Genomic DNA, 21,952 nt, shown 5'->3' with positions numbered 1-21,952 from the left:
GCCCCTCTGTGTATATGCGAACATGTTGCCCCCTGCTGGCCAGCTGCAGCTTACCAAAGGTATTTCTATAGCTGACAAGTACAGATCTTCCTTTAGCTCAGGTACAAGAATCTCATGTTTATAAAGCTAGATGGCCTGTCTTCCAGCCCTGTCTCTGCAGCTGGGTTTCTACTGCAAAGAGGTGGCAATTAAAGTTCCAACTATGTTCCCATAAGATTGATTTTGATCTTCATAACAGCAAGGAAAAATCCTCATGCTTTCAAATTTTTTAATGTCAGCTAGAATATTTTCTGAAAACGTTAAGTATGGCTCAAAAATGGCTCATTTGTGACTTTTTTTGCAAGTGTTTCTCTACCTGCCTAATTAAATCACATTACAGCACAACATTGGAAATATGGGTAGATTTTGACATTGGCTCATACAGGAGGCAGTTTTAAAGGGCAGAAATAATAAAATGTTTAAGAAATTGCCATCATTTGAAAACTAGATGATATTCTCTGTCAGTGAAGCTTCTGGAGAAAAAAAAAAAACACATAGCAACAGAGAACATTTTTGCTGCTAGCTTCCAAGAATCAGACAGGGATAATTTTCAGAAGCAAGAGAAAACTGGATCTCATAAAAGACTTGTCCTTCTTCATTCTCCACCCAAATGCCCCTTTGGTCTATGAAAAATGTGCACTTATCCATCCGCCAAATGGAGTAACTGAGGAACGGACAGCTTGAGTAAACTGTGCAAAGTGAATTAGTCAGACAGGAGAAGCTGGCTCAGAGAGTTTAAATGACTTGGTAAAGATTCATATAAGAGGTTTAAACGCAGAGACAGGAACAGAATCCTGGCGTACAAAGTGGAAGAAAGACCCATATCTTACTCGCTAAACCACAAAGCCTCTTATAGAAATTACTTCAAATTTCTGTATCTAGAGTCCAATCCTATGGAGTCCCATTGAAGGCACTGAAGACACCTAACTGGAAGTAAATAGTACTGCCTACACACCACCATGCCAACATACAACTGTCTAAAAGTCTGTGTTCTAACGTTTTTCGTCTGCATTGTGGGCAGGTCAGCAGTCATAGAATCATATTAACAAACTCATCATGAGGTAGTGCAGTGGTTCTCAAACTTTTGTACTGGTGACCCCTTTCACACAGCAAGCCTATGAGTGTGATCCTCTTATACATTAAAAACACATTTTTATATTTAACACTATTATAAATGCTGGAGGTAAAGCAGGATTTGGGGATGGAGGCTGACAGCTCGCAATCCCCCATGTAATAACCTTGTGACCCCCTGAGGTGTCATGACCCCCAGTTTGAGAACCCCTGAGGTAATAGCTTGAGCCCACAATGACTTCAGAGAGGCTCCACACAGGTACAAAGACCATCTGCACAGAGCTTGTCAGGATTGAGCACCTTCAGATGAATGAGCCTGAGGACTAGCCAGGCTGATTAATGAGCTCAGCTGGATTGCGGTCAGACCGCCTGATTGGCTGAAGAGAGCCAGCAGGCCTGCTTTTAGCTCACCAGCAGGTCACTGGTTGCTCAACGCTAGGCCTGCTGCTGTGATTGCTCAGGATCCAGTCTTGCTCCAGCTTACATCCCCTTCCCTGGTCCTGACTCCATCTCTGAGTCTTGGCTCTGGTTCCTGACTCCTGATTCTGGCTCTGGTTCCTGGCTCCTGACTTTGACTCCAACCCTTGGCCCCCACTTACAGTTCCTGCTCCCATAGTCCAGTTTTAAACAGGGAGCCAGACGGCCAGCACCTGGACCCCTGAGAAATCTCTGCAGGATTAGAGCCATCATGCGTATGGTGATTCTCTAACACGGTTCTATAACAACTATATTGTCCTGTCTACAGTTCAAATCATGCCGGATAACCACAATGGGCACTTACACAGTATCCTGAAAGTTCATAAGACAAAAAGCACTTCACACTGTATAAATCGTGAAGGGAATTTGAAAGGTTTTAATAATTAAAATGTGCATTTTTATTAATAAAGTGTCCTTTCCCTTTCCCTAAGCATTTGGGGTTCAGCATCAACAAGTTAAAAATAAATAGCCAGTATGTAGTATTCCCTCACTTATACTGCATTTGTGTATAAAAGAACCACACATTTTTCTTCATGAAAAAAATGTACACATGAAAGTAGCAATCAGTATTGTCATCAGTCTGACATTTCATATCTTTATAATGATCTTGGGAACAACACATTCTGGCAAACGAACAACATATAAGGTTTGCAGACAAACATGAAGAGATATGGGAAAAGTAATCTGAATTTTAAAATACATATTTTATTATGGCACAAACATTTTAATATTAAATACATGTACAGTCTTTCTGTATTACAATCTGAGCTCTCAAGATAAAATAATCCATCCTGAAAACAGATTCAGTTTTGATTAATATAGCAATAATATTTCTTTTCCCTTCTACAACACCTTTCATCAGAGAGTTTCAAAGTATTTTACAATAATTATGGAAATTCAGTCTCCCTCACACACCCCACCCGAGTGACATAACTTAGCACGCTTATTCCCATTTACAAATGGATAAACAAGAGGCACCAAGAGATAAAGTGTCCTAGCTAAGAGTATATGTGATGGGACCAATCCTGCATGCAAAACTCAGGCCATTTATGGGAGTTTTGCCTCAGTAAGGATGATATTATTATTATGCACTCATTTAAACTTGCCTATCACTGTCAGCTTTCAAATTGCCTTACAAGGAGTCTGAAATGTAGGAAAGTTTAAGGGGAAAAATATGGCAGCTCATAACGACAGAGTAGGCAAGAAGCAATACTTTGCAAGCTGGTCTCCAATCACTACAAAAACACCTGTAAATACCAATTTAAGGTCAGATCCTGCAGTCATTAATCGGGCAAATGTAGTGTAAAATTCCTATTGAGCAATTAAGGATTGCAGGATCAGACCCTTAGCTGTTTAACTTTTATTACAATTCAGTAATGCTCCGTTTTTAGGGGAAGTGGATATAATCTGCAATGTAACTATGTCCATGGAATGCTGAACAAAATATAAAGACACCTTCTTCTTGGAGAAAACCAAGAAAGCAAAAAATAGCACCTTCCTTGGAGTTCATTTTGATTCCATGTCTTCATCCACAAACTCAACTAGTGGAGCATGTCTGCTGGCCTGAGAGCCTTCCTGGTAATTAACCTTCTTTATTATTCCTGCCTTTGGAGCCCTTATGGTATGCTGCATAAAAACAAGTGCATAGATAAATCAATAGAATATTTTAAAAATTTCTTTCTTGTTTTAATAACAACTCCATCTTAGTACAATCAACCATATAAATACTGAGCAGAGCTGAGATTAGATCAAATCAACATTTGCCACTTCTTTTGATACATTTCATTCTTTTAAAATGTTATTTTTGTTCTTGAAAGAACCTCATTTTCAAGTTACTTTGGTCTTTCCTCTTCAATATTTAGCTGGAGAAGAAAACAAAACACTATTTGGGGTTACATTTTGAAGCACAGCTATTTCCATCTTGTTTTGCTTCATTGTTCCTTTCTAAAAATAAATTAGATATCTGTTAAAAGAACTCAATTTTAGTCCAACAATGTTAACCATTTAACAGGTCAGTTCCTTTGAAAGGACTCTGCTGATGTATTTAATATATTTTTCTTTGGTGGATAGGAAATGATTTTATTTAACAGATCTTAGGCTATCTTAAGATGTGATTACCAGCTGCTTACACACCAAGTCCAAATTTGGCTCATATTATTATATCATGTTAATTTTCCATTGTATCTTTTGTTGCACTGATAGTTTCTAAATAGGATTAGTCTAATAATCCAAACAACAAATAATTTTTTATATGTTAGCAAGGATTCATTTAAATTAACTTCTTTTATTTTTAAAAAAGAAAAGGAGTACTTGTGGCACCTTAGAGACTAACAAATTTATTTGAGCATAAGCTTTCGTGAGCTACAGCTCACTTCATTGGATGCATTCAGTTTTTTCCACTGAATGCATCTGATGAAGTGAGCTGTAGCTCACAAAAGCTTATGCTCAAATAAATTTGTTAGTCTCTAAGGTGCCACAAGTACTCCTTTTCTTTTTGCAAATACAGACTAACACGGCTGCTACTCTGAAACCTCTTTCTATTTTTGCAATTTACCTTTTTATTTTAAATAGGACCACAAAAATGTAGGTAAATTGTCAATGAAAGACACAGAGAGCCACATATGTAACACGGATACCAATGTTACAACCACCTAGAGATACACAATTACCAAAATAAGTTTTAATAATTTTAAATATGAATTAATTTTCTCAGCATGCAGGATTTTACACAACGTTATCAAAATTTATAAATTATTTCAAACACTAGCTTAAATCTGTTCCATTATTTAGTTCAGCTCCCATACACTGCACTGTAAAAATAAATCCAAACCCAACCAGTTCAAACTACAGAAACTGGGATAGTGCCGGCAATTTTAGCCAATGCCAAGAAATGTAACAAAACATGATAGAACATCCCACATACTGCTACATTTCATGTTGACTCTTACAAAGAATCTTTAGTCTACTCTCTGTAAAGCTTTATGTAAACAATAATCAACAGGATTACACACAAGAAAACGCTGGGTATATATTTAGAGAGAGAATCACTGCTTGCTGAATTTCAGCATAAAGCAACTGTAGGTAATAATATCATGTGTTTAAATCACGGTGAGAGAAAATAAAGTAAAACATCCAGATTATGAAAGATGGTTTTGTATTGAAAATAATGGACGATTGATTTCTGAGGCATTTAAAGAGCTAACAAAATGAACATTTACAAAAATTAGATAAAAATATTCTTTGATAATAATGTACCAGTAAACATAATTCTCTGAAATCCAGTCAGATAATGTATTAGTTTTTCAATATTTCAAGTGGTGTTGATGACGAAACAAGACTGAATTGTACAATATTCCAATAAACCAACCCTGGATTCATTTCAGGACCACTGGAGTTTGTTCGTTTTTCTTCTCAGTAATTAAACCCTTTTAATGTCACTCACCTCCATTTTCATAGCTATCATAATCATTAGTGGGTCTCCAGCTTGTACCTTGTCCCCTGCTTTCACAAATATCTACAAATTCAAAGCAAGCAAGGATTGAAAAATCATGTATGTCCATACAATCAAAATCACTTGGACAGGATTTCTACCTGGATATCTGGCTAGCAAAAGAGGTGAAAGTTTCCTTCAGAGAAAAGCTAAAGGAGAGCTGAATAATAAAGGCATCTTCTAGACTGATCCTTTTCAGTAGGCTTATCTGCCATGAGGGAATAGATCAGAGAGCCTCTAAGGTTTCAGCTGTAGGGACATGTGGCTGAAAAGCCATATTAAAAGGAAGAAATTTAATTAAAAATGGCAAGTTTAGCCAAATACTTAGAATTTTAAAAGCGTTCTTCCTGTGTTCTGTAGAAACAAGACCAGGAAGTCTAGAAAACATCTGTACAGGTGAACAAACCGAGGAATTTTCTCCAACTGGAAGGAGCCAGGGCAGCCTCAGGACTGACATGCTTCCCCTACTGCAGAACCTATTAGAACCTGGCTATGTAGGAGACGTTCAAAAAGGTTTCCTTTTCCCTCCCCATCCCACATTTCGCAAAAAGAAAAGGAGTACTTGTGGCACCTTAGAGACTAACCAATTTATTTGAGCATAAGCTTTCGTGAGCTACAGCTCACTTCATCGGATGCATACTGTGGAAACTGCAGAAGACAAATAAATGCTCAAATAAATTGGTTAGTCTCTAAGGTGCCACAAGTACTCCTTTTCTTTTTGCGAATACAGACTAACACGGCTGTTACTCTGAAACATCCCACATTTGTAACAATCACCTTTTCAATTGTCCCAGTCATAGGTGCTACAGCACCTCCTTGAGTTCCTGTTGCACTCGCTCCAGATAAGTATTTAGGTATTGGAAGCCCAATTTGTGCACTGCCTTTCTACAAAAAAGTAAATAAATCAAGATTGAGTTAATGTCATAACACATTACAACTGGTACAAACCTTGATTTATGTTTATAGTGATAGAAGTTAATAAATTTGTTACTAAGTAATTAAGTAGTTTGTTTATTCATGTGGATTTCACATGACATTTATCACAAAGTAATTTTAATTTCCTTTAATGACTTTTACTGGAAAAAACGGACCAGCATTACCATGGAAGCTGGGACATTTCTTCTTCATAAGTACTACTGCTAATGCAATGCAGAGAATGCCAAGGTAAATTGTCATGTTAATCTCAATTTATTTTTCAAGGCTAAATTGGAGTTCTCCTCCTCCAGCTCCATCTTGATTACTTTTATTTTTCATTATTTTATTTTAAAAATGAAGTATATTACAATTATAAATGAATGATAATTAATTATAGTTATAAATCTAGCAAGGATCTGAAGATTATGGGTTGCTATAAAAATTTGAAATAGTGACACATCTCACCCCCTAAATTTAAGATCACCTGTCTAAGTCCACAACACTCCATTTCACACTCCTGCTTACCCCCCTCAGCTGGGATTTTAAATCTCAGATGATGAAAAAGAAACTTTACCAGTGAGAAGAGGCAAATAGTGTTGTCCAAAATGACCAGCTTAGATTTACAAACACTCCCGTTTACTGTACATCTCAGGTAAGTCGAATCTCCCTCTTTAGAAATGTCTCCAGAAACATGGAAAGCTTTATCTTTTATCTGAAAAACAGTTGTTCCTGTTAAAAGATGTTATAGGCACAGAGCCTAACTGTAATTTTGTAACCAATCAGCGGCACAATTACCTTAATGGGTTACAAGCAACATAGTTCAATTTGTGTCCGCAAAGGAGTTTTTCTCCCATTCTCAGTTTGTGCGGCTATACCTACTATGCTGCATAACTGGGTTTGTATCAATGCATTGTGGAAAATGGGGGAAGCTATCTCTATTGGGTTTCAGCAGTGGAAAATGCCCAGTGCTTCAGTACCCAGGGCTAAGAAGAAAGAATGGCCAAACTGATTATACAGGCAGGATGAGGCCGTTCTGTCTGTATTGTATGACCCAGTAAGCCTAAATGCTATGCTGTAGTCATAAAAAGGAGCATTTATAGTCATAGAAATTAAACGTTACAGTATTAGCAAATATCTAAACCCTGTTGCTGATGATTGAATATAACACTGCATTCTCTCTTTAGAATAGTATTTCCAGGACAAAAATCATTGTTATAAATGGACATGATAGTAAACATTTGCATTCAAGTGTTAACATACATATTTAAATGTCCTTAGTCACACCAGTGTGATGTGGATAATATTCAGTTATATTCTACCATGTAGTTTTTTCCCTGTGTTTTGTTTTGATTTTTAAGGCTTTTCCTCACAGTAAGCACAGATTAATTTCTTCAGTAACTCTAGAGAACCTAAGCGCTCGTGACCCTATTATCTCCCAGGTGACATAAAGGGACAAAGGCTTGCTTAACATATACATGGTTAATTTCTTGGGAAAAAAAGTTTCACAAGAAATTGCTAGAAAGAAATCCTAGTTTATGAAGAATGATTTATATGCTGAATGAACTACCCTTGGGAAGGGATACAAGTTACTCTCCATAGTAAGTACCATTTGTCGTTGTCGTTCCCCCTTCTCCCACCCACGCTGATGGGTGGCTCTGCCAAAGTTAGATAAGCAAGAAGACAAAAACGAAGGTTGCACTTGAAGGAGGAATACTGATAATGGAGGTTCTGAGGAGAACTTCTGGATTAGGGAAAGTTTCATAGACAAAACTTCCAAACGAATTTACGGAAGCACTGTAGAATCAGACTCTAAAATTGGATAATTTATGCCTAGAAGTCTTTGGTCATTAATGACAATCCAGCCAAGGTTGATAGTAACCCAGAGTAGTTACCATATGATGGCTGTTTGATATTCCACGTGAGTAAGATGATGGTCTCAGTCCAATTCCAAATGGACAGATGTCCAGATTAAATAACCCTCCATTCCTACAGGAAATAAGTAGCGCCACTGCTGGGAATCACAGCAGAAAGGTTAGAGATTGGTTCAGTCTCCACAGCCTGTTCAATCTGGTGCCCCTCCTCTTCCTAAGTGATCGTTCCGCAAAAGGGTTGAGACAGCATGGGGAATCTTACAGTACTTCTAGCATGCTATCCCTGTTCTGTACATAGAGGATTTAACTTTTCAGAGATGCTAATCCTGTACTTTTCCAGTATGCTAAAGATGAAAAATTGTATACATGAAAATATTTATTGGTTAACAATAGTTTCTCTCAGTCTTGTTCTTATGTTAATTGCATTAAAATTAACTTCTTGAGCCAAGAGATCACACTTGTTCAAGGCCTAGATGTGCAGAGGTATTGGAAATGGACATAAAAATGAACATATACTGTTCTCATTCCATAGGTTTTACTTTCTTTAAATCCTTAACCTGGACTCAGCAATTTGCTGTTCTAATATTAGGTTATTAATTATTCAAGGAACTTGGCTTAGCTGCCTCCATTTGTATTAAAGATGATGCTATAGAACAGAAGCAGTCTGTAAGATGTTCCACAAGCCTTGAGAATCTATCATGTCCAAAGAGTGAAAAAGAGAACGCACACTTGTTTCAGTGTTCGCTTGTGATAAAACCATGTAAGAATGGCTTAAATTTTGCCTCAATTTACTGCCTTGATTTTGTATGCCCCAAATCATGTCGTAGACCTGAGACCTGAACAACACTCCCTGTCCCCCCACACCCTTCCATATTAAACCAGCCGTGGGTAAAACTCAGGGAGTTCACCACTAAAATTGAAAAAAAAACAAAAACAAAAACAAAAAAAACAATGTTCTGCGGCTGATAAAGCACTCCCACCTCAGGAATGTCCCTAACGAGAGTTATAACCATCAAGGTTGCACAGTAGACATACCCAGCACTGGGAAATTAGGAAGGATACAGAAAGAGACTCAATAAACGGTAAAACAAGCTCTAACCAGTGTTTTTATGCTGTCTGCATAAACAGAGAAGGTCACAACTAAGTTACAATTTGGGCATGAAAAATACAAATGTAAAAAACTTGGGCAGCAAGGACGACACCTAGGTGCCAGTATGTAATTGGTTAAATATTTTGTTATTTAGGAGTGCGGGATAATGTGGTAGGATTAGTAAATTTGAAGGAGGTACCGACTTTTACCTATATAATGTATATAAAGAACAATGCTCTTTGGGAACCATTTCTGGACAGCAGTTCAACTGGAACTGGAACTCTGACCTCTGCACGACCGTGACGTGTAGAGGCATTGCTGAGCACCCCCAGATGAATGGATCCTGACTGGCTATCGGGTGAAATTTGTCTGTATATTGGGAGTGGTGATCATTAGCGATTCGCTTGATACACGTGATCTGTGTGTGTTGCTAATAAATAGGTATTTGGAGCACAACTGTGCAAGGCTCTTTCCCTGGGAAAAGCGTCCACAGACCCGTAGAGCCCTGAGCCCCGTGGGCAGGGACAGGTACTTAAATTGACCAGGTTTCTTCCTGAGCCCCATGGGTAAGGATAAGTACCTTACACCCTGAGCCCTTGGAAGGGAAAGGGTGGGGGTGCCTAAACTGACTAGGTCACGCCTCGAGCCCTCGGTAGAGTATAGGCGGTGTGCCCTAAAGTGAGCAGTAACAATGTGAACTCTTCTTGATTATGAGGGGTGGTGGTGAGGGAGGGGTGAAATGTTGGCATTTCAAAATACTCAACAATGATAGTGTGTTATCACGTGGATTCTTAAAATGTGTGGTCTTGAGATACAGAATCCACTAAATAACCCTTCTGTGCACCCTAAAATAAGGTTGACCGAGTGGCTACCCCACTATGATTATGAACTTGAAGACTATGTCATACAGCATATGCAAAAGGACCAAATTAAGTTTGCACAAGCAACCTTAATAATGGCATTTCCTAACTTTTGAATGCTTTGCAACCTTAATAATGTTCTTTAACAGCACAGGAATGGTGAGACTCAGGAATCTTGGATTACATTCCAGACTCTAGAGATGATTTTGCTCTAGTGGGCACTGACTCTTCTGCCCCATTTTCTCTAATCTTTCCTTGTCCCACTTCCTTAACCCCAGCTCCTTGTCCTATTCTCCTTGCCAACCCTGTCCCAGTCTCCAGTTATGTCTCTCATCACAGTCCCAGTCTCCTTCGCTGAACGTCCTTCTCTGGACTCCCTGTCCTACTCTCCTCTCCTCCAACCTTTATTTATTCTCATGGCTTCTCTCCCACCACGTCCCAGCTTCTTGTCAAAACTGTCTCCGCTTCCCTCTATCTTCCTCCCTCCCACCCCACTGGCTCTCAGTCAAAGTTTCCTTGCCCAGCCAGTCCCAATCTCCCTCTCAGCCCCCCTCTGATTTAAGCATACACCTACAGGATCCCAGTACGCACTCCCCATTTCCCTTCCTTGCTCCTAGTCTCAGTCTCCTTCCTCAACCAGTCCCAGTTTCCCTCTCCCGTCCCATCAGCCTCCAGTCCCAGTCTTCCCCGACCCCACAACACCAGGCTCCTTGTTCCCATTTTCTCTCCACCAGTTCAGCTCTTGCTCCCTGTGCATTCAAATGAGGCAGCTTCCTCCCGCACACTGCTTGGGCCCAGCAGAGGAGGTCACTGAAAGCACAGGACAGACAGGTTCCTTGCTTTCTATTCAGCTGCCTGGACCTGCCATTGCAGGGAAAATGCTACTCAGCCCTAGACAGAAACTTCAGGGAATTTAGTTGCGAAAACATAAGAAGTCTCTACTGAGCATGTGCTATCCAAAGGTTTTTCAAAGATTTATAATTTGGCCAAATTTGTTTGGATTTTTGTTAGGATGGCAAAAGGTACATTCCTGACACAGGCCTCCCCTCCGCCACATATCAAGTCCCTGCTATAAAGCATGGGGGAGCGAGAGTATTCAAAGATAAGACTGACAGATAACGTGTTTTTCCTTAGCCTCATCCTCAGAAATCACAATAATTTTGGCTGAAACTTAAGAAAAAAAAAATATCAGCATGAGGCAGACACCCGACGTGGAAAATTTCAGACCAAACATATAGGTTTGGCACAGTTAAAAGCAGCTGAAAAAAGGATCTTATAATGAAAAGTGTTGGGCAACATTAATAATAGGTGATGCAGCCAGCCTATATCTAATAAGAGACATACAGTAAATTAACTTTACTCATCATTATGATGAGATCAGTTACTAAAGAGTATGAGAAAACAGAACTTTACCTGCATGTTATATGAACCGTCATGATTGTAATCTATAGTTATGTCCACATCTGTTTAATAAAATATTTAAAAAAAAACAAGATTTACTTGACTTAGAGAAAAATTAAACTTAAAAACAGAGTTCAGAGCATCTTTTTCAACATAAATATAAATTTCCAAATGAGAAGGCCAACCAAAACTGTTAGACTAGCTCAGCAAACCTCGTAGAAGGTTGTCCTGACATTTAGATCAAAATTTTCAAAGCTGGGTGCCTAACCCTAGGTTCCTAAATCCCTATTTAGATACCTGAATAAACTGACTAGTGTTTCAAAGGTGCTGACCATCCATAACCCAGTGAAGTCAGTGGGAGTTGCAGGTGCTTAAGTCCTATGAAAATTCGATCCTTTACTGAGGTGTCTAAATATGGATTTAGAATCCTAAATTTAGGGACACTTTTAAAAAAATCTGGCCAGTGTCTCCAGGAATCTGAGTGTGGAATTAACCATTATCTTTAAAAATGCTGACAGGAGTATGTGATCTTTATGGGTTTCCCCTCCCCAATCAATCTTAAATAAACTTTTTTCCTACATCCGTTTGCTCTTCCCTCTTCCAAATCTTTACAACTTTGTGTGTGTGTGCATGTTGAAATAAGCAGGTTACCCACAGCTAGTCACTTACTGTTTTCACCATCTAGGAGAGTCAGTTTTCTGGTGTAGGATATATTTATTCTTCTGCCACTGCTGGATGCAAACGGTGAGAATTTATCTAGAAGGCCAAGTACACAAACAGTTGATGCTGCATTTACTGTATTACAAATAAAGCACATAAGAACGCATAGCACTTACGTAGTGTTTTATATCTTCAAATCACTTTATTAACATTTATTATTAATTATGATGATGATGATGTTATTGTTATTAAATATTTATGTTGCACCAAAAGGCCTGAAGCAGGCTGGGGCTCCATTGTCAGTTACTGTACAAATATATAGAAAATGACAGTCCCTGGTCCAATTAGCTTACAATCTGTAAGATAAGACATAATAAATGGATGAGGGACAGAAGTAGACTTGAGGGTAGGAGGTGGTGATTTAACAAAAAATGGTGGCATAGCACACACTAGGTGCATGTGCAATTCTTAGTCAATCATCAAACAGCAATCACAATTTGCTACCTGTCTAGCCATTATCAGCCATTTTAATCCTCTAATGTATAACTGTAAATATTCTTCTCTTCTTAGAGAGATGAAAACAGACTTCAGAGGTCACTTAAGTCAATGGAAGTCCTTCCATTGATTTCGGTGGGTGTTAGATTAGCTGTAAGTGACTTTAAAAATTCTCATGGTCACAATGGAAGAGCGAGGAATACAGTGCAGGAGTTCTTAGCTTCTAGTGCCATGCTCAATCCACTAAACCATTTTGCCTCTCCATATCCTGTCTGGGATCCAGTTAGTGTTTTAATCTGAAAATCCTAGGGTTGGGTGAAGAAACAGTATCGCTGGACATTGAAAAGTCTCTGAGCTAGCCCTCCTCACTGGAGAGAAATCTGCAGAAATTTTGAAGATGACAGGAACGAAGTGGAAACAACACACAAATGCAAATGGAGAGTTGTGTTTTTCTATCTGAAATACATTAGAACATTCCCTTTTTACCTAGTGAAGAACACATGCATCACAATGGTGTTATATTTAGCTTTCTTTAGGTGACAGAGGTTATCTCCTGCCCTTTCAGTGGATGGTGGTAACCAGATGTCAGGAGATTAAACAATGAAACAGTGCGGCAAAAAGCGAGTGCAAAATTAATGAAATGAACAAAAGCTCCGATTTCTGTCTCATCCCCTCAAAGAAAAAATAAACTAAAGGAAAGGGAAAAAATGATCTTACCACCAGACTGAACTCTAAAAGCATCGGTTATCATTTTCTCTCTCAGTATGAGTCCCAGAGCAGCCTGACACAAAATTTCATTTGGGGTGGCCTGTTTGGCTGGAAACAGTTCATCATGGTATTGAGAAATGAAATTGGTGTGCACGTTTCCAGCCTCAAACTGTGGGTGTCCTGACAGGCTTAGTAAGAAATCAATATTGGTGCTTAGTCCTACGATCTGTCAAGAAAAAGAAAGACAAGGTGGGTGAGATAATATCTTTTGTTGGACCAACTTCTGTTGGTGAAAGAGACAAGCTTTCGAGCTCCATAAAGCTTTTCTTCAGGTCTGTAGAGCTTGAAAGCCTGTCTCTTTCTCCAACAGAAGCTGGCCCATTTAAAGATATTACCTCACTCACCTTGTGTGTCTCATATCCTCAGACCAACAGAGCTACAACAACACTGCGCAAAAAAACAAAACAAAAAAAAGCCCCCCCACATTCCCAAATGAAAATGAAGAGCTGCTAGCAGACCTACAGCTGTCTGCTCCACTGATACCGAAAATGTCTTCTTAAAAAGTGACATCAGTGCAGTACAGCCCTGACAAGAGAAAGAGTAAACGTTCCAATTGGTATATATCCCATTCTTTAAGAAACTATCACCTTGGAAGAACAAAGGTAGGATTTTCACTTTTGGCCTAATTCTTCCTTCACTGAAGTCAACATAAGTTTAACCTCTCATGTTAACGGGAGCAGACCGAGGTCAGCGCTGAATGCTTTTGGAAACCCTACCTCAAGTGTTTAACAAGACATAGTCAACTTGAAATGCAGTCAATTAAAGAGTTCAAAGTCTTTCAGGTGCTACACTTGCACCCGACTCCCACCATTTTTAAAATAATTATTAGATTCTCTCTCTTCTGTTGCTGTGCAAAAGACCCACACAAACAACAGAGGAAACTGATTAGTCAGGGGAAATTACTGAAGCTGATTTGCTACAATGTGCTGTCAAATGTATAGACTAGATGAACTTAGAAAACAAAACAAAAAACCAAACAAACTTAGAAAAATGTATTTCTCTGATCTCTGTCAGTTATAATAATCTTCTGTGTTACTTCTAACAATAGCGGACAAAACATTTTCAGATGCATGATTTTTAAGTTGATTGTGTCCCTTATCATTTTTATATCAGTCAATGTAAATAAACTACGCACTGCAACTGGCTTCACTTCAAGGCAAACCTTTTGCATTAGAAATGCTACCTGCATTCTTCATTCTGGTTTGTTTTGCTATGTTAAATAAGTAATAGTAAAATTTTAAATACTGAACAATCCTTTATAATTTAAGGAGTTACTACTAGACAAGGGCCTGAACTAGATGACAATAGCCAAACTTTTTGAATTTTGAAAATGTGCAGACTGGAGTTTAAAACACTACAATTTGGGCTCACTTCTTCAACGGACCCAAACTGGAACATCATAAGAGCGGCCATACTGGGTCAGACCAAAGGTCCATCTAGCCCAGTATCTTGTCTTCCAACAATGGCCAATGCCAGAGGGCCCAGAGGGAATGAACAGAACAGGTAATCATCAAGTGATCCATCCCCTGTCGCTCATTCCCAGCTTCTGGCAAACAGAGGCTAGGGACACCATCCCTGCCCATCCTGGCTAATAGCCATTGATGGACCTATCCTCCATGAATTTATCTAGTTCTTCTTTGAACCCTGTTATAGTCTTGGCCTTGACAACATCGTCTGGCAAGGAGCTCCACAGGTTGACTGTGCGTTGTGTGAAAAAATACTTGCTTTTGTTTATTTTAAACCTGCTGCCTATTAATTTCATTTGGTGACTCCTAATTCTTGTGTTATGAGGAGGAGGAAATAACACTTCCTTATTTGCTTTCTCCACACTAGTCATGATTTTATAGACCTCAATCATATCCCCCCTTAATTGTCTCTTTTCCAAGCTGAAAAGTCCCAGTCTTATTAATCTCTCCTTATACACCAGCCATTCCATACCCCTAATCATTTTTGTTGCCCTTTTCTGATTCCAATATATCTTTCTTGAGATGGGGCGACTACATCTGCATGCAGTATTCAAGATATGGGTGTACTATGAATTTATATAGAGGCAATATGATATTTCTGTCTTATTATCTATGCCTTTCTTAATGATGCCCAACATTCTGTTCACTTTTTTGACTGCCACTGCACATTGAACGGATGTTTTCAGAGAACTATCCACAATGACTCCAAGATCTCTTTCTTGAGTGGTAACAGCTAATTTAGATCCCATCATTTTATATGTATAGCTGGGATTAGGTTTTCCAATATGCATTACTTTGCATTTATCAACATTGAATTTCATCTGCCATTTTGTTGCCCAGTCACCCAGTTTTGAGAGATCCTTCTGTAGCTTTTCACAGTCTGCCTGGGACTTAACTATCTTGAGTAGTTTTGTATCAACTGCAAATTTTGCCACCTCACTGTTTACCCCTTTTCCCAGATCATTTATGAATATGTTAAATACGACTGGTCCCATTACAGACCCCTGGCGGACACCATTATTTACCTCTCTCCAGTCTGAAAACTAACCATGTATTCCTACCATTTGTTTCCTATCTTTTAACCAGTTACCAATCCACGAGAGGACCCTCCCCCTTATCCCATGACTGCTTATTTTGCTTAAGAGCTTTTGGCGAGGGACCTTGCAAAAGGCTTTCTGAAAATCTAAGTATACTCTATGCACTGGATCCCCCTTGTCCACATGCTTGTTGACCCGCTCAGAGAATTCTAGTATATTGTTCAGACATGCTTTCCCTTTACAAAAACCATGTTGACTCTTCCCCGACAAATTATGTTTATCTCTGTGTCTGACAATTTTGTTCTTTACTATAGTTTCAACCAGTTGGCCTGGTACTGAAATCAAGCTTACCAGCCTGTAATTGCCAGGGTCACCTCTGTAGCCCTTTTTAAAAATTGGCATGACATTAGTTATCCTCCAATCATTTGGTACAGAAGCTGATTTAAATGATACGTTACAGACTACAGTTAGTAGTCCTGCAGTTTTACATTTCAGTTCCTTCCGAACTCTTGGGTGAATACCATCTGGTCCTGGTGACTTCTTATTGTTTAATTTATCAATTTGTTCCAAAACCTCCTCTAATGACACCTCAATCTGGGACAGTTCCTCAGATTTGTCATCTAAAAAGAATGGCTCAGGTTTGGGAATCTCCCTCTTATCCTCAGCCATGAAGAACAATGCAAAGAGGTCATTTAGTTTCTCTGCAATGGCCTTATTGTCCTTGAGTGGACCTTTAGCATCTTGATTGTCCAGTGGCCCCACTGGTTGTTTAGCAAGCTTCCTGCTTCTGATGTACTTAAAAAATTTTTTGCTATTACTTTTTGAGTCTTTGGCTAGCTGGTCTTCAAAATTCTTTTTTGACCTTCCTAAGTATATTTTTACACGTCATTTGCCAGAATTTATGTTCCATTCTATTTTCCTCACTAGGATTTAACTTCTACTTTTTAAAGGGTGCCTTTTTGTCTCTCACTGCTTTTATTACTTTGTTGTTTAGTCATGGTGGCTCTTTTTTGGTTCTCCTACTATGTTTTTTAATTTGGGGTGTACATTTAAGTTGAGCATCTATTATGGTGTCTCTAAAAAGTTTCCATGCAGCTTCCAGGGATTTTACTTTTGATGCTGTACCTTTTCTGTTTAACTAACCTCATCATTTTTGTGTAGTTCCCCTCTCTGAAATTAAATGCTAGAGTGTTGGGCCTCTGTGGTGTTTTCCCCACCACAGGGATGTTAAATTTAATTATATTATGGTCACTATTACCAAGCGGTCCAGCTATATTCACCTCTTGTACCTGATCCTGTGCTCCACTTAGGACTAAATCAAAAATTGCCTCTCTTCTTGTGGGTTCCAGGACTAGCTGTTCCAAGAAGCAGTCATTTAAGGTGTCGAGAAACTGTATCTCTGCATCCCGTCCTGAAGTGACATGTACCCAGTCAATATGGGGATAGTTGAAATCCCCCATTATTGTTTGGTTCATTTAAGATTTTTACCTCATTTGATTCTATGCTTTATTTCACATATAGTGCTACACCCCCAGCAGCATGACCTGTTCTGTCCTTCCAATATATTTTGTGCCCTGGTATTATTGTGTCCCATTGATTATCCTCATTCCACCAAGATTCGATCAGAATGAAGACATCACTAAATCTAAGGAAAGTTCAGATCCAAAACAGAACTTCACAGCTCAGGCCTGTCTTTGCTTACTACACTGATATAAATGGTGTAGCAAATTAGGAAAAATATAGTTAACAGTGTACAAAGTAATTAAGTAAAGAAATACATTGAAACAGAATTGGCTGTAGCTACGTTAAATCCTTTCAAAAACAGCCATTTTTGCTTCTGTAATAGCATTTTGCTACTATAGTAATAGGAGCAGTGTAAACAGCTTATGTAGAGACTTGGAATCATACCGGGGTTCCTTATATTATTAATTGTATTTCTGTCACAGCCAGGATCCCATTGTGCTAGGCACTGAACAAACACAGAACAAAAGGATACTTACATTGTACTGATGAAGGCTGTACCGCAACTTTCTCAATGCTGCTTGGCGATCCTCAGCCCAAACAACTAACTTCGCAATCATTGGATCATAATGCACAGAAACCTCATCACCTAAAGTATAAATATATAGGAAATGATTTCTAAGGACACTGACACACACCTTCACATAGATATGTCTGATGCTATGTTTTATATGGTGATACTATCACTACAGTAGCAACATCCACTGACAGACCCAGTGGCCAGTGCTCTGCAATGGCCATGTGGGAGACAAGTTTGATTTATGGACCAATCTCTCAATTCCAAGGGCAGCCTGAGTTTGAAATGTTACAGAGGTGTCACTATTCAACATCAACCTTCTTTGCTGAATTAAGGTATAGTATTGACAAACTTTGAAAGAAATCCAATCTGCCTATCCCGTAAGGGTAATGATTGGAGTGGGAAGATGACGATGAGATATTTAGGGATCCAACTGAGATATGGTGGAATCCTCAGGGAGAGGAATTCTGTACTGTTTTATAATTATGACAATATCCTCTGGTCTGAAGCTAAGCACAAGATTAAAAAACCGCAGCCAGAGGGAACTTGCTTGAGAGCACATTTGTAATGAGCTGTTCTTTTAAACAGACATTTTCAGTTAATACTGTCTTCAAATTTTACCTTGTCTGACCCCGGTTTCTATCCTGGTAAAACTGTCAGGTGGTGGTGTAGACAAGTGGAGTAAAGGTCCAGCCCCTGGCATGAAGTTATTATTAGGATCTTCAGCATATATCCTGGCTTCAAATGCATGGCCACTGAGTTCAATTTCTTCCTGCATTAGGGGAATTTTCTCTCCTGCTGCAACCTGTAAGTAGTACAGTAATTTTCCATTCACCTGGGAGCAACCCGAACAGGTTGGATCAGAGCACTAGCACATGGATGCAGATATCTTGTGTGTACAGACACACAAACTTTTGATTGTAGCGAATAACAGATGGAAACTAAATAAGATATAAAGTTATACATATACAATCTGCACAAAGGCAAGGTACTGTTCACAACCATACAATAAGAACAACTGTCAACTTCAACGTAAGACAATAGGTCAAGGAGCTACAAAAAACACCAAGTTAAGTGGTTTGGCTGTCCTGGCTCTTGGATAAACACGGCTGAGAAAGGATTGCAATACATTGATCATTTTTGCCTTGTTTCAGGTCTAGGTTTTTTCCATGGCCAACATATCTTACACTTTGATGTATCAGTTGTCCAACCAAGGAATACAATGGCTGCAATATCAAGTAAGAAGAGACTTTTACATTGCAACCAACTTAAAAAACATTCATACACAAAACAATGGAGTTCACTAGCCATTTTCTGTATTTCCTATTTCAAATGTGTGTATTTGGATAACAATTTATTCCTGCAACTCAGCTGCTTGTTGATCCAGAGAGAACGTCATAATCCTATGTTTGTGATATCAGTCTATTGTCCAGGAATGAGAGCAATGCCACAAATTCTATATTGTTATCTGACAGCAGGATCAAAGAGAAGGAGAAGATGGACTGGGGAAGGAGGAGGACCCTTCTTCTGAACACAAGTAACCTCACAACTGATGAGAAACAAGTGATGGGTGAATAGATTTAGGTTTAATTCTGATAAATGTTGAAGTTATTCCTTCCTCTCTCCCCAGGAAGAAAGTCACAATTTAAAGGATTTTGAAAGACAATTATTTCCAAAGTTCTATAACTGTAAGATGATCTTACAACATTCCACAAAACTGAAGCACAATGAAAAATGCTTTTTCTTCCTCTTACTGCAATGGTTCAATTAAAAAAAGCTGAGCCTATAAAGCACTGAACAATAAAAGCCTGCTCATCTGGAAAACAAGATTTTATTAGGGAGAAGAAACTCCTTCTAAGTGGCTGGAAAAATTTGCTAGTTGCCATCATTGCTAGAATCTAGTCAATCATTCCCTTCATTCATATACTCTACTCTGTACACAAGCTTAAGAAAAGGTTTCACAGGAGGCGTTTCTAATTACACAGGATTTTTAAAATTATCGGTCAACAGGGACCATGTTATTCCCTCAAAAGAAATCAGGATAGAAAGCTAGAAAAGTATGGGAAAATACACTAGTTTCAGGGTAAATCCAGGAAACATTTTAAGGGTAAAATGCCATGGAGAAATCTGTAGCAGGGTCATGGTAACCAGCCAGCAAGGACAACCACAATCAGACCCCTCTCCCCACACTGGTCTCAAAAGCACACACAATTTCCACCCACAAGGGGGAAGTAAACGCCTGACGATCCAAGTTGTAGGTATTTACTCCCCCTAAGAGGAGAACAGAGATTTGCGCCCTCCTCTGCCTCCCACTATTGAACTCTGTGGAGAGGACTTTTTGCTGTGAGGAGGACTGTGTGGGGATCCTACTGAAAGCCTTTCCACAATGCTCCTTTATTAAATGGGGAGGGAGGGAGGGAGGGTGCTGTGGAGCAATAGGAATCACTCCCAACCATGGAAGTGAGGGATCAGCATCCTGCACACAACAATGGCGAGCATTACCGCACTAGACCACTAGATAGACACCATCCATCCCTGCTACCCTTACAATTAAAATTAGTTATCCCTTACCCTAAGCTGCCACTCCACCAAGTCAGTCCCTGTGATCATCTCAGTAACTGGGTGCTCCACTTGCAGCCTGGTGTTCATCTCCATAAAGTAGAAATTATGTTGAGAGTCCATAATAAATTCCACGGTTCCTGAAATATTTAATAAGCAGACATTTCACTGAGACAGGAAGGCTTTCTACTGGGTGGCCATCTAAAAACATTTAGTGATTTGCAGCTGGACAAAAATGTTTTGACAAAACTGGAGAGGTGAGTTAATGGTCTGGGCATCAGGTCTGAAACATCTAAATTGCCTGAAACCACTGGATCAAATCTCAGCACACCTTTATTATCCCAAGACATTCTGTGCTGGTGCACTGCCACTCTTCTCTCCAGAAGCAGCTGCATTTCAGTAGTGTTGTGTGTATGATATTTATAAAGTACTTCAGGAACCTTCAGGAAGAACTGTCCTATGCTAATTTAAAAGACTTCCCTTCCAAAGAATATCTTGAAAAGAATCAGAGGTGTTAATATTTTTCTAAACTGATTTTCATCTAGTAAATATACTAGAAAATACAGCTGTTTTCCATGGGATTATTTTTAGAGAAGGCCCAGAAGTTTGAACACTGACATTTTGTTGTTTGCAAGGTGAATGATAAAACACTTTGCCCACGTAATCTGATGTGCATTCATATATTAAACTATTTGGCTGACTTATTCACTTTCAGACTTCTTAGCTTTTCCTCTTTTGTAGTCCTATACCACTCTGGACAGGGGGTTCATACTAAGTTTTGCTATCTTGGAACTTATTTACTATGTGACAACTACATGAAAGTTAAAAAAAAAAAATGCTACAAGTGTGTATCATGCTCCAGAACAAGAAAATGTCATTTGACTTGAGGTTCAAGGCTCTATTAACTTAAGAGGCAGGCACGAGGAGGAAGTTAAACCTGACGTACCTGCTCCCACGTAGTTCACAGCTTTAGCTGCTTTGACAGCAGCTTCTCCAAGTTTCCTTCTCACTTCAGGCTCAATTTCTGGCTGTGAATGTAATGATAAAAAGAGATTACACATTACTGAGAGCCTCACAGATATCATGCCTACTGTATGCGCATACTATGCCATCTTTATAAAAACTGCAGTAAAATCCTGAACCATATTATATTTAAAATCTTTGCTTCCTGACCCAAGGAGCAATCAGCTTATGTCCTAAAACTTGAAGGTAGAGAATCTTTGATAAATTGACAGAAATAAATATAACATGCAAAATGTTGGACAATTATAGGTTAAGTGGGAGTTTTTTCCCTTCTTCTGAAGCATCAAGTACTGGCCACTTCCCAAAGTAGGATACCAAGCTAGATGGCACAATGGTTTAATTCACTAGAGTAAAATCCTATGTTCTAACCTTCGGTTTTGTCTCTGGAGCTCAAAAACCAAATAAAATAAAATGCAAAAAGGTTCTGAGATTTATTTATTTCAGTTGCAGAATGGACACTGATGTAGAAAGCAGACAGATGTGTACAAAAAATTCAAAATCATATTACTTTATCAACTCCATTTAGGAACCCTCCACTTACCCCAGGAGCTTCTTCAATGATTTTCTGGTGTCTTCTCTGCACACTGCAATCTCTTTCAAACAAATAGACTGCATTGCCATGCTGGTCACCAAACACCTGGACTTCAACATGCCTGTTTCACAGTAACAAATGTTTCAATGCATTCTACTAA

The 21,952-nt window shown here is 38.9% G+C and overlaps 1 protein-coding gene across 7 annotated transcripts in view; it reads right to left on the bottom strand.

Annotated features, from left to right (window-relative positions):
• Positions 1 to 2,272: 2,272 nt before the first annotated feature.
• Positions 2,273 to 21,952, bottom strand: part of MCCC1 (methylcrotonyl-CoA carboxylase subunit 1) — a 36,543-nt gene continuing 16,863 nt past the window's right edge. For 6 of the 7 annotated variants that reach the window (XM_037908702.2, XM_043522412.1, XM_037908705.2 and 3 more), the window contains 12 exons: positions 21,802 to 21,913; positions 21,184 to 21,265; positions 20,250 to 20,377; positions 18,300 to 18,483; positions 17,641 to 17,750; positions 13,087 to 13,303; positions 11,884 to 11,970; positions 11,227 to 11,276; positions 6,567 to 6,704; positions 5,855 to 5,962; positions 5,030 to 5,101; positions 2,273 to 3,213 (listed from right to left, as the gene is read on the bottom strand). In XM_037908702.2, the coding sequence (XP_037764630.1) occupies positions 3,094 to 3,213; positions 5,030 to 5,101; positions 5,855 to 5,962; positions 6,567 to 6,704; positions 11,227 to 11,276; positions 11,884 to 11,970; positions 13,087 to 13,303; positions 17,641 to 17,750; positions 18,300 to 18,483; positions 20,250 to 20,377; positions 21,184 to 21,265; positions 21,802 to 21,913 (1,408 nt within the window). In that variant the 3' untranslated portion in view covers positions 2,273 to 3,093. Of the gene's footprint in view, positions 3,532 to 5,029; positions 5,102 to 5,854; positions 5,963 to 6,566; positions 6,705 to 11,226; positions 11,277 to 11,883; positions 11,971 to 13,086; positions 13,304 to 17,640; positions 17,751 to 18,299; positions 18,484 to 20,249; positions 20,378 to 21,183; positions 21,266 to 21,801; positions 21,914 to 21,952 lie in introns of all 7 variants that reach the window. The other variant, XM_037908704.2, reaches the window with a different exon arrangement.

Source organism: Chelonia mydas, chromosome 9 (genome assembly GCF_015237465.2).
Source record: "Chelonia mydas isolate rCheMyd1 chromosome 9, rCheMyd1.pri.v2, whole genome shotgun sequence".
NCBI classification, from domain to species: domain Eukaryota; kingdom Metazoa; phylum Chordata; order Testudines; family Cheloniidae; genus Chelonia; species Chelonia mydas.
The sequence above is the reverse complement of the archived record's forward strand: the minus strand, read 5'-3'. Positions and strand labels throughout refer to the sequence as shown.